This window comes from Cyprinus carpio, chromosome A17 (assembly GCF_018340385.1).
Source record: "Cyprinus carpio isolate SPL01 chromosome A17, ASM1834038v1, whole genome shotgun sequence".
NCBI classification, from domain to species: Eukaryota; Metazoa; Chordata; class Actinopteri; order Cypriniformes; family Cyprinidae; genus Cyprinus; species Cyprinus carpio.
In genome coordinates, this window is record NC_056588.1 from 14,917,218 (window position 1) to 14,930,022 (window position 12,805).

General features: G+C 35.1%; 1 protein-coding gene across 4 annotated transcripts; it reads right to left on the reverse strand.

Moving 5' to 3' along the window:
- Window positions 1–2,347: 2,347 nt before the first annotated feature.
- Window positions 2,348–8,629, reverse strand: vsx2 (visual system homeobox 2). Of its 4 annotated transcripts, none has more exons than XM_042774641.1 (5): window positions 7,710–8,629; window positions 7,326–7,410; window positions 6,585–6,708; window positions 3,793–3,973; window positions 2,348–2,885 (listed from the first exon to the last, which is right to left on the reverse strand). In XM_042774641.1, exons 1-5 carry the CDS (start codon window positions 8,152–8,154, stop codon window positions 2,512–2,514), a joined length of 1,209 nt encoding a protein of 402 aa, XP_042630575.1. In that variant the 5' UTR covers window positions 8,155–8,629; the 3' UTR covers window positions 2,348–2,511. The 4 variants fall into 4 exon arrangements, with proteins under 4 accessions (XP_042630575.1, XP_042630576.1, XP_042630577.1 ...); XM_042774642.1 differs by having other exon boundaries at window positions 7,734–8,626; XM_042774643.1 differs by having other exon boundaries at window positions 2,348–2,822; window positions 7,710–8,626.
- Between the last annotated feature and the right edge of the window lie 4,176 nt (window positions 8,630–12,805).

Here is a 12,805-nt window from a genome sequence, read left to right on the forward strand (position 1 = left end):
GCATTAATAATTCTCAGGGAGTTTTCAAATTATATTAGTGAATAGTAATATTTAAATTATATTATTTTTAATAATCATGTCAGATGCAAATTATTCATTTATCTAACCAAATTATAGATTATATATCATTTAGAATTTATATTAAAATATAAAATTAGTCATTGAGCCATGCTGAAAAGATAGGATACAGAAATCAATTAATAATTCAAATCAGTTTGATTGATATCAAATTTATGACTGATGTATTTTACATGCATACTGTCAAAGTGAGTATCCTTGCTCACTTTACATATATATGAATTACCTACGTTACTTAACGGCACAGCATCTTAGTGATCATCACAATCTGATTAAGAAATCACTTTAAAGGCAGCACGGATTTGCCACTAAGATAAATGATCTCAACTCTGATAATCTTCATATCACAGATAAAGTCCAGTTCGTCCCTAATGGCCAGCATTAGTGACACTGTGGGATTTAGAAAGTACTTCACTGTAATTCAGGATTCCTCTTAGTCTGAAATAAAGAAACTGGTAATCGTCACAAACAGCTTTGCCAAGTCTTACTAAAGATAAAAACAAAATGTCTGAATAATGAGTGTTGATTAAAATATGCTTTATGGCATAAAAGCAGGGAATCCATTTGAGGATTTATACAACATTTCTTTTATTAAACCATGTCTAGAGCAATGCAGGGAAATGTAAAAGGCTAATATGCCTGACAGGATCACTGTGTGACAGAGATGTCAGGAAAGCAGACAGAGATACAGTATATTCTGTTGCTACACAAGCCTAGCCTTATCACCCCAGATGTCAACTAATTAATTACGCAGACGCTAAGTAAATTAAATTAGGATTGAATTAACAGCGTGTCTCAATAATCTGTTGACAGGCCTTGATAATAAGGGCATGGAAAGGATCAACAGCCCAGATGAAATAGAGAGAGCGTGCTACATCCTTTCGGACGCTTCTAATCAGCATAAAATCCTGATTGATTTCACAATTTACAGATTAGTCAGAAGGAGACCTATATATTTTTATTCATTAGGTTTAACACGGGCTAATTTTAATTCTGTACAGTTGTAAGATAATTACCATGCTTTTCTCTATCCTGTTATGTGAGGATTTTTAAATTGTAAGGCATCCAAGACTGCTAATATGAAATAGAATGATTGTAATCCTGGGCCTTATTCTTTTAAATATCAGTGCTTTTAAACAGACAGACAGACAGGTATATAGATAGACTTTATGTGTGAATACATGAAGGATAAATGGTATTACAGGAGAACTAGCCTCAGTGAGAGCACCTTATCTATAGGGCTGCTTTCCTGCTCTCTCCCATGTGTCTGTTATGCATTGCTGCTGCTGTTTAATCTGCTCAGATTGAGGCCTCTCAACTGTTTCGGATTACACTCGGTGACACACAACTGTTTGGCCCACATACAAATGATTGTTACTCAGGCACAGACCGAAGCACACGATAAAAAACATTTATTAATAATTAGTTGTAAAGAGTACTTTTTCAACTAGTAATTTTAGTTGAATTCAATGTTACTTGCTGTTTCTTTGTCATTGTTAATTAAATTTGCAAGCAATTTCTGAGCAAAAACTTGTTCCTACGCCAGTTAGTGCAGTGCAAAATTTAGCACAAATTTGGATTTTAATTAAAAAGCATTATTATTATCTTATATGATATGATACCTTAAACACAATTAAACTGATAAAATGCATTTTATGCTCTCCTTCACTTATGATTTAAAACACACTTGATGTAAAACAGGTTAGCATTGTTCATCTTTTTTAATAATTTGTATTGCATTTTACATATTACGAAAAAACCACATAAGACTACAGTACATTAATGTATAGTTCAAACAATACTGTAGCAGGCTATTTTAATTTACAATATATACAGCAATACACTCTATTACAACTTTTAACCACTGAGAATTTGAAGACGGGGTACTGTACAAAAGAAAAAAGAAAAGCATTTAAATCCAGTTATTTCAAAGCTCAGCTGGAGTTCTTGACCAATAATCTTGGTATGACAATATACTGAAATTATATCATAAATATACAAACATTTATGGTTTTGTTCAATTGAGCAATTTTGCAAACAGCACTGAGGAGGCTGCCAACATGATAAAGGGCCCTATACTTATACATAGAATTTTTATGGCTGGAATTTTTGTAGTCCTTTATTTGAAAAAAAAAATAAAAAAGTATATATATATATATATTTTTGTATATATATATATATATATATATATATATATAAGAATTTTTATGGCTGGAATTTTTGTAGTCCTTTATTTGATGATTATATAAGTATATATTTATATTTTTTATATGGTTTTGACCTTGCTAGAGTGAAATAAAATGCAGAGGAACATTGAGAATCAATTAAAAGTCCAGTGCTGTCATGGGACCAGTGCAGGAAGGGAAGAGACAATAGCCCAGATATATGCACACTAAGCCAATGTTTTGTATTGGAAGAATTACAGTGCATGATCTAAGAACTTTTTTCCTCTTCTTTTGTGTCTGACTGTTCGCTGGACTCCTCTGTCACCGACGTCTCCATTTTGTGCTCTAGTCTCTCAGAGGTAACCGTTCCCAGCACTTTAGCACTGTGCTCCTGTGCTTTTGCCCTGAGAACAGCAATGCTGTTCTCCCTCAGTTCCTCTTTGGACATGGGTGACTCTGTCCTCCTTTCCTCAGCCTCGGCCTCAGCCTCATCCGGCTTGGGATTGGTCGGTTTCTGAATGACATCTGACTTCTCATTTGATTGGACTGCAACAATCTCCAAGGACTTCTTGTGCATCCCTGAAAAGAATGGTGGGTATTCGTGTTTAGAAAAGCAGCTGGTGGTAGGAAAACCATCTTGAACTGGAAATAGCAAGAGACAGATTTTAGATTTAGTAACAAAATAGGACTAATCTGAGCCATGAGTCAAACTGCATCAAAAATAAATGGATAAATAAATTAAGAAATGCAATATTCTTTTTTATAGTTTGTTATTATAATTTAATCATGTAAGTAAATTAATCATTATTTATTTATTTATTTACAGGTAGCTAATGTGGTGATAGTCAGTTGTGAAATGTCATTGGTTAAAGATTTATGTATTTATTTTTAATATTTTATTTTAAAGAACAAAAAAAATGCAGTCATCTTCAGAGGGGTCATAGTAAAACAAACAAACTGTTGTTTTGTGCAAGAGCAAAACAATTTCCAGAAAAAGACAAAAATAAAGTACTAAAACCGTGGTAAAGTAAATACAAATACAGATAAATAAAACTACATACAATAATAAGTATATAATTAAGGAATTTATTTAAGTAGCAATCATATGACTAAACTTTATTTTTTTACTTTCTGGTTCTTATATTATTGTAATACAGGAAGTAATGTGTAAATTACAAATACAGCATGTGTAAATTCAAAATAAGCTTGTACTGGTTAGGTAATTTCACACCTTATTGTGATTTGACATTGATCTACTCTCCATAAAGTAAGACATGCAGTATTCATTCATATAACTTGTTGAAACTGAGCAGTGCTGGGTGACAAATGAAATATTTAGAGTATAAGCAAGGCTCTAAATTATTAGAGAGGAACAGATTTAGAGAAGAGTCTTCATGAAAATGTTCTTATAATTTAATTAAAAATATATAATTTTCAATTTAGAAAAGCCTGTATCATTAGTTATGATGATGAATAAAAAATCATTATAATTATTATTAAATAAATTCTTATTATGATACAAAGAAAAAGTCTTAATATGTTGGCATACCAAGAAGCCAGGGAGCACAGGAGTCCATGATGCCATCTTTAGCAGACTTCAGTATGGACTCAGGCAGAGGGATGGAGTGACGCACCATGGCACCGTAGAGCCCGTATTCAGCCATCACGCTGCTACGACCCCAACACTTCTCCCGCTTTCTCCACTTGGCCCTTCGATTTTGGAACCACACCTGGATATAATTTATTAATGGTCAAATGTATAGTCTCTTTTGGATATCTGAGTCGGAATGACAGAGTCACCTTCATACGGAAAAGATAGAAAGTAAAAGGTAGCTAGGCCTATATCAATCTGTCTAACACTGGTGTGTGTGTGTGTGTTTCACTGAAGAAAGATAATCATACAGGTTTCCAGCTAATCTAACAGCTTGCAACTTGCAAATATAAAACAACAAATATGTAATTTACATCTTTTCAGTGTGTGCCCATGAAAATGTGCCTTTGACTATCACCTCTCATTGCCTAATTGGAGCCATATGTAGTAGGCTATTGTTGTAGCTTTTATCGAGCAAACAATTTAAGCAGGCAGGCATGATAGTGTCCATTTGAGCTAAATGACGCGACGCCTGAGGTCGCGTTGTGTCATGACGCGGCGCGAGCGCAGGTTGATCGCCTCCTCCTCTCCTCTCCTCTCTTAATAACCAGCACTTGCCCTTCACTCCTTCTAGCTGCTAGCAGAGCTGACGGAGGAGAGGAGGAGGGGTCCCGGGTCCAGAGAGGCCAGACATTGGATAAGAAATTATCAAAACCATTTTCCAATCTTTCTGGTAATGCCGATGATGATAGCCCTCATTTCATGCAAGATACTTTCTGAGGAGTAATTGGTTATCGGGCGCTCAAAAGAAAGCGGGTGGAGACAGCGATGAGAGACGACCCCAGGGGCACGCACAGGCTGATTGAAAAATAAGTTAATTTCGAGCCCAATCGATGGTGGACAGGCGGGCAAACATCACGGGAAATTAAACGAGCAGGACCCCGGAGAGCAGCGCTATTGACCCGTGCTAATAAATTCAATGTAGTTATTTCATTTGAACTCCCCACACCTCGCCACATCTCTTCCTCTGGAACACGGCAGGCTTTTCTCATTTAACTAATTACACTCGGTGAGAAAATTAGATGTTAATTTTACTTTGGATTGAAATAGAATTATTTATTTATTTCCTTATTATTTATTCACCGAGAGGCACCGTAATGAGAAGGAAATTAAAAGGCGTGCCAGCAGATGGATGGTTCAGGTCACACAGTAATCTTCTTCCGCCTTGATTGCTTGATTAGGTCGTTAGCGCCTCTCTCTCTCTCTCTCTCTCTCTCTCTCTCACACACCCACACACACACAGAGAGAGAGAGAGAGAGCAAATTGTTTCACAACTGAGGCTGATGAGATATTATCTGTCCGAGTGGGATGCTGCACTTGATCGATAAGTGAATTGTACATTAGCTTTTAGGGTGGCCGACTGTGTTAAAGGTTTTTTGGTGTTTTTATAAACGGATTCCAAATTATTATACATTAAATATTAAAGGTAATTTCGTAATTTCGGCGCTATTTAGGTACTAGCAGCGCAAATGTGTAATTTAGCACTATTATATGTCATACATTTGACCAATTTATTTGGGATATATACATTTATAATAAAGTGATATAAAGTGATATGCCATGCTTTATCGAGTTTAGCCTATTTCGTGATCGCTACAGGCGGAAATACTCGTTTTGACAAACTTGTAGGATCTAACTTTTGTTATTGCTGAAACGTTTGGTAGCCGAACCTTGTGGAAACATATTCTTACTTATGAAAATAAATATCAACTTATTTAAAAATCCATAATTATAGCAACATAGACTATCTAATTATAGAGGACTCTACTATAATTCGCGCCACTGATATTCCAACATATTCACCTTCTGCAGCTGACTTGAAGAAATTAGCCTACCGACTAACCCTTAACTCACAAACCGACTAAAATAATCCAAGACACTTGACCATTTCCTTTTTTCGCCATTTCCTCAGATCACCACACTGACCACTGAGAGCCCCTTCTAAAAGGTCAGTTCTCTGAGGAACCACTAAGCTCCGGCAAGAGCTCAACAATGGGCCACGCGGTACAGAGGAAAGGTTTTGAGGCACTTCAGAGTTCCTTGAGTAGATCCACATAACTGAGCAATGGCTATCTGAGGCAGGTTCTCCGAAGGCATCTCAGAAACCTGAACTGGTGCTTCATTATTAGGCTACATACTAAATGATAGGAATGAGCTCCGGTGTGGCAGAGTTTTTTCGTCTGTCATTTGGGCTAGGGGAAGAGGCTATGTCTATATAAAATGCTTTTTTTTTTTTTTTTTTTATTTTTTATTTTTGATTTTAGATTTTTTTGGTCTATATTTTAATTGTGAATGATTTAAAAGATGCCGATAACTGAGTTAGTCATGTTGATGTGAAAACAGGAAATGCAGCAAAGCAAAAATGAAAAAGAAAGAAAGAAAAGAAACTAAGATAGAAAAAGCTAACGTAATTCGAGGAATTATACAGGACAAGTCTTAATGTAAAAGCAAAATAAAATAAAGACCAAGAATATTTTAACTTTATTTTGTAGTCTACATCAATAACCGCAAATAGCCTACACGTCAAATAACCTGTAACAGAAAAAAAGATACAGGCGCATATAGCGAAATTATTAGTGTAGGCTTTTTGTTTAATAAATAAAAAAGAGGGGTCGAAGAGAGCACATTGTCGTCTACTTATACTCTCATTTAATTCAAAAGGCGAGTGTAAATAGCTGAATGTTCGTTACCTGTATTCTGTCCTCGGGCAGCTCGGTTTTCATGGCCAGCATTTCTCTGGCGTACACATCCGGATAATGAGCCTCGTTAAATGCCTTCTCCAGTTCTTCCAGCTGGTAAGATGTAAATATTGTTCTGCAAAAGAACAACATTCAGTTGTATTAGGAAATAAACAGTTGAAACATCACGCATAACTTGTATTTCGATAACTACTAAAATCGAATGGACTACCGCAGATGTCGAGGTTATGAAACATGTTTTTTTTTTTCAGGTTTTAAAATATAAATAATAACGTGTCTATTATTTCATTTAATTATTTTCATTTTTTTCTTATTATTTCATTTTATTTTTTAATTTGTAGACCTGAACATGTCAAACGCTAAAAATCATGGGCCTGTTTCTAAATTTAATTTAACAAAATAGGCTAATCCAAATGCCTCTTAAAATATAATAATATAAAAAATACAAATTACAATTATTATTATTATTATTATTATAAAGAAAGGATATATATTTTGACTGCCTTTTAAAACCTACGAACCTTTAACTCATTACGAAAAAAACAAATTGGCTCTTAAAAAGAGGACAGGGATCTTGCAGTTAGTCTGTTCCTCAAATGTTATTTTCCAGTTGATTTCAAACTGGCCATGATGCCAAACCATCGCTACACGTGCCTTTTGTTGTTTCGGCTGTTTAATAAAATAATTATATAGATCACTGTCGTTTTACATGATTTTATTAGCGTTAAGTACCTGTGTCGTCGCTTTTTTCTCTTCTTGCTCTGGCTCAGTGAAGATTTTGATGTTTTCCTTTCACTTGAAGAGACATCCTCTGAATCTGTAACATCGGGGGAAATGTTATTATAACTGCTGTAAAAAATGTGAAATATTTTGTTTTGCAACAGTATAGCCCTTTAATTTTAAAAGCAAAATTTACGTTTTGACGTAGGACTTGGAGAAAAATTATAACAATTTGACATAGATAGCCTAATAAAATTTAAAACAGGCAACAGGTTGGAGGCTCAAAAATAGAAACAATAATATAGAACAGAAGAGAAACAAGAATAATAGATTAAGGCCTTCTGTTAACAAAAAATGACAGTGCACAAAAAAGAGAAACTGGATGAATTGTCTTACACAAGGATGAAACATGAATTTCACCTGAGCTTGCAGACTGGTTCGTTTCCAGCGGCCTCACTGTCCTGTTGAGCGGCTGCAGATGGACGTTATGCGCGTCTGATAGCACCTCAAGAAACGCGGGCTGGCTGTAGAACGATGGAATACCTCCAGGGCCAATTAATCCCATCCCGACCCCAACACCAACACCAGCTGGACCGAGCATCGACCTGCTGGCGAGAAGGTGCGCCCCGGCAGGGAACGAGTCCAGTGTGTTCCGCGGAGCCGAGGACGGCTCTTTATTTAGTCCCAGGATCTCCTGGATGCCGAAGCCCGTGCATTTGGGCGGATGTGTGGTGCTGCTCTTTGACAGATGTGGATTGTTATTTCCCCCGTTCTCAGCGGCACACACTGATTTTGATTTGTTCAAACTTCCCGACAAAACAGCCCCATCCTTTCCCGTCATGATGCCTCTGAGACTATTCCCTTCTTCACATACGAGTCGGTCCCTTGTGCACAGGCATCCACGGCGCAATACGCATGATCCCGATAGAAATTCTCCTTTTATCCAACAGGTCCATCCCAACAAGGGTCAAAACTCAACAGCCAATCAGCGGCGAGGAAGTGATTTAGAATTCCAGAGGATACAGGATGCTGCTCTGCCTGATTTTATGCATCATGTCATTTCATTCACATCACATTTTGCTTGCAATTATGTGTTAATCAGACATTTAACCAAAATTAGCAAATAAAATGAGATCACTTCAAAATTAAATTTCGAATTAAATTTACTCAATTGAAGTAGGCTTATAATAATAATAATAATCGTCGATGCCAAAATGTTTTCTGTTTTTAGGCTTCAACGTTTTAAACGTGATAGATCTATTATACACGACTTTGCGTGAAACCTATATCTACAAAAGGAAAATGTCTGAAATAGAAAACGACATCTGGAATCATGTCGTCAGCAATGGTGTACATATATATATATATATATATATATAAAAATGTCTGAAATAGAAAACGACATCTGGAATATATATATATATCTGTGTACATATATATATATATATAAAATGTATAATGAATAAAAATGATATAGCCTACTATTACAAAAACAAGCAAAACTGACAAAGTAGTCATTTTATAAATAATCTGTTTTATAAACTAATAAATAACACAATCATTTAAGATCGAATGTTTGTCAGTGAAATAGATTGCTTAGATATTTTAAAGAATTCCTGTTGGGTGATGAAGGATTCAGAAGATCGTATGCTACAGAACCTGTGAGGACTTATAATTCTTGTATCGCTATATATTACTCTTTTGCAAAAGCTCAAACCCTTTTTGGGCTTAAAATAAAAGGCTTCGATCATAAAAGCTCTAAAGGAGAAGATTAATGGGTCATTCAAATTAGGATGTCTGAAATGATAAAAAACACGTGTCAAATTCTTAGAGTATTTCCAAATGAAACTGACAAAGTTTATAAGGGGTTTATACATTTGATATAACCAAAACATGCATTTTTTTTTTCATTTAAAAAAGAAAGAAAATGCCACAATATTGAAATTTCAAATGCTTTACTGTTTATTTCAAGATACAGTGGCAACATTTCATTTTCAAGAATATCAGCTTTTTAATTAGATTTCAATTAATTTTGCACCCCCCCCCCCCCCCAAATAAATAAATAAATAAATAAAATAAACATATGAAAACGAAAAACGGGTGTATTTATGTCAATCACATCACTGTAAAATTCTTATAAGAAATTCTGAGAAATCAACTAAATCGGAATATTGAATTTAGTTATATTTAATTAATCTTGGTCAGCTGGAAGCAAATGACCAACAATACATGTGTCCAATATTATTTGTTCACAATAATACAAATACGTTTTTGAGTTAAATTTTAAAGGGTAAAGGTCATATATGGGGGAAAGTCCAGGTAAATTTGTATATTTTACATTATTCTTACACTTTTAGAAGTTTACACTGTTGCATATAAAAGTTTGAACAGACTGCAAAATATAGCTTAGGCTATTCTAATTACATCCAAGTTTCTGGTCTAATCAGCTATTACTAAATTACAGTGGGATTTTGATTCGTTTTGCAGATAATTTGTGGCACAATTTGGACATCTGGACAGATAATTACTGGGAGATAATTTATGGAAATGAGCAGCGAGCCGTTGATGGAGACAGAGATAACACCAATCTTATCAAAGTGCCATGTGCTGATGCATAAATAAACGTCATGATTCATATGACACCAGCAGAACGTCAGACCCGAGCGCGCGCTCCCGCGAGACAGCGCCTGACCTGTGGCTTTTCTGGCTAATTAGAAGCCACACCGAACACTTTAAGATTTATTTATTTAATTTATTTATTTATTTATTTATTTTATTTTTTTGCTGAGGTGGCCTGATAATAACCCTACCCCAAATATTCATAATAAAGGTGCACAGTAATCCTGTTTGCGCAGTTTAAAACACAGAAAAAACATGTGATTTGTAGCCTTATGGGACATTATTCAATTACCCATCCATGCTAATTCTTTGTTGGCCTGGCTCCATAGCAATTACATGAGATGATCATCAAAACTGGCAGCCACACAAAAGTAAAGTTTAATCACATATAGCAATATAGCAAACGAGTGATCTGCAAATGTAGACAACAAATGCGTAAGCAGCAAGAGAACAAAACTTCACGCAAGAGTTTCTGCGTCGCCTCAAAGCATTAAACCCCGCGCCGCTGAGCAAAATATTACAGCTGCAATTACATAGGCACCAGTTGAAACTAATTAGAAGCCATTAAGTGGAAATTTCATTCAGGGTAATGAAGAAATCAATGTTATCAAGATATGCTAATGACACATCACCCGGTCTAGATAAACCCATCTATTCACAAGACTACAGCGCTCTGTCAAAGCAGCCTGTCAATTACAAACTGCTTCCTGCCCTCTCATAGCCATCGCTTCTGCTGTAATCTGTGCAGGGCTTTGTTGTTTATTGTGAGAAGAAAAAAACCCACTCTCCCTCCACGGCTTTTAATAATCCATCTACATATGAAAATGACTGCACCCTGATTTACATGCATAAGAGGACAAACTAATAAGGCTGTAGATTAAGGAAAGATTTAGTTCAGTCATTCGTGTAGATTGTGTGGCCTATCAAAGACTGGAGGATCTGATGGCGGCAGATTAAAAGGCAAACAGCTGTTGCAAAATTTGTTTTGCCCTTCTCTGAATATTCGGTCTCTTGTGGGCCTGTTGCCTACTTATTTTAAGTGAAATCCGCCATACAAACACAAAGCAAGCAGTTGAGATACTGAGAAGGCGATTGCGTTAGTCAAACAGATGGATGGCAAATTACACCACTGCCTTGACCTCTATGAAAAATATGGGACACAACCCTTGTGTACTTTTTCAAAGCTGCTAAAATGAGAGTTTGTCCAAACTTGTAACAATTTACAGCATAATGTGATGAATACAAATAAAGACCTCTCTTATATTGAAATGCTTGACTGCTATTTGTCTTTACGAAGAACTTTCGGTGCTGGAAGGTCACCGCAAGGTAATGAGCTTTGGGATGGGGCTGTATTATAGAGACATTGTATTGCATTAGTCCCGGCCCCTACACAGATTGCTGGTGCTTGATCTTCTCATGCCAGGCAATCTAAATGAAGAATCACTTGTGCTCTTCTGGTCATAATTCTGTATTTGCAATGTATTGGAAGTGATGAATTGTTTTTAATGTTGCACTTCGTTTTGTACACCAAGCACACACACCGTAGGAGTATCACCTCTGATATTATACTGGATATTGTTTAACATTAATTGTATTAATGTGACCTTTCTTACAATCAATCATTTTCAAACTTAAAACAATCAATACTGTGCCTGAAAAGACTTATCAGGTTGCTTTTCCTCTTTTTGGAGTTTTTTTATACGTTTTCATGAAGCAATTATAGTGAAATATTTTTGAACAAGACCTAATAGAAAATATATTAATAAATGAAGTAGAGTTAAGTCATAATTTCCATTTTATAAACTACCGTTCAAAAGTTTTGGGTCAGTGAGATTTTTTAAAAGAAATCAATACTTTTGTTCAGTGAAGATGCATTAAATTGAACAAAAGTGACAGTAAAGACATTTATGTCACAAAAGATTTCTATTCCAAATAAATAGCATTCTTTTGAACTCTCTATTCATCAAAGAATCCTGCAAAAAGAATTCAGTTTCCATAAAAATATTTCAACTATTTTCAACATCGAAAAAAAAAAAACTAACAAAGTGTCTCGAGCATCGAATCAGAATTTTTCAGATTTCTAAAGGATCTTGTGACACTGAAGACTGGAGTAATGGCTGCTGAAAATTCAGTTTTGACATTACAGGAATAAAATATATCTTGAAATATATTAAAATAGAAAACTTTGTTCAAATTGTAATATTTTACAAGATACTACTGTATTTTTGATCAGCATGAGACTTCTGAAAGGTAGTACGGGTTTAAATAAATATTCCAGGTTCAATACAAGTTGAGCTCAATCGATAGCGCTTGTGGCATAATGTTGATTACAATTTATCATCCCTCCATTGCTTTAAAAACAACAACTTACAGTGAGGCACTTAATGGAAGCGAGCGGGGCAAACTCCTAATTAAATAACATCAAAATACTCACTGTTCAAAAGTAAAGCCACAAGCTGCAGACAATGTGTTAACGATTTTAGTGTGGACAAAATTCACATACTAACTTTTTCTGCGTAAAGTTGTACCCAATTTTACAACTTCATTGCCATGACAACACAATGCCACAAATACTAAAGAAACAGTAAAAATGGCAAAACAACTTCACACCTCAAATAAATAACAGGTTTTACCTAAATAATTACTAAAATTATAAGCTTTACATTTTCATTTTTATATCCTCCAAAAGTTGGCCTCATTCACTTCCATTGCATCAGCGTAACCTCGGTTTTTGCCTAAATAATATTTTTGTGTTTTTTTGTACTTGTATTGAATCCAGAATGGTCTTTTAACAAAGCAAAATAAAAAAAACAAAAATAAAAAACAATATATTTTAAAAAGTTAAGAAACCTGTCTTGAATCAAACTGAAGTG

Coding starts and splice junctions, on each gene's coding strand:
- vsx2 (XM_042774641.1), bottom strand. CDS start 8,154: ATGACGGGAAAGGATGGGGCTGTTTTGTCGGGAAGTTTGAACAAATCA. Junction 7,411..7,709: donor AATTCATGTTTCATCCTTGT/GTAAGACAATTC, acceptor CCGATGTTACAG/ATTCAGAGGATGTCTCTTCA. Junction 3,974..6,584: donor TGCCCGAGGACAGAATACAG/GTAACGAACATT, acceptor AATTATATCCAG/GTGTGGTTCCAAAATCGAAG.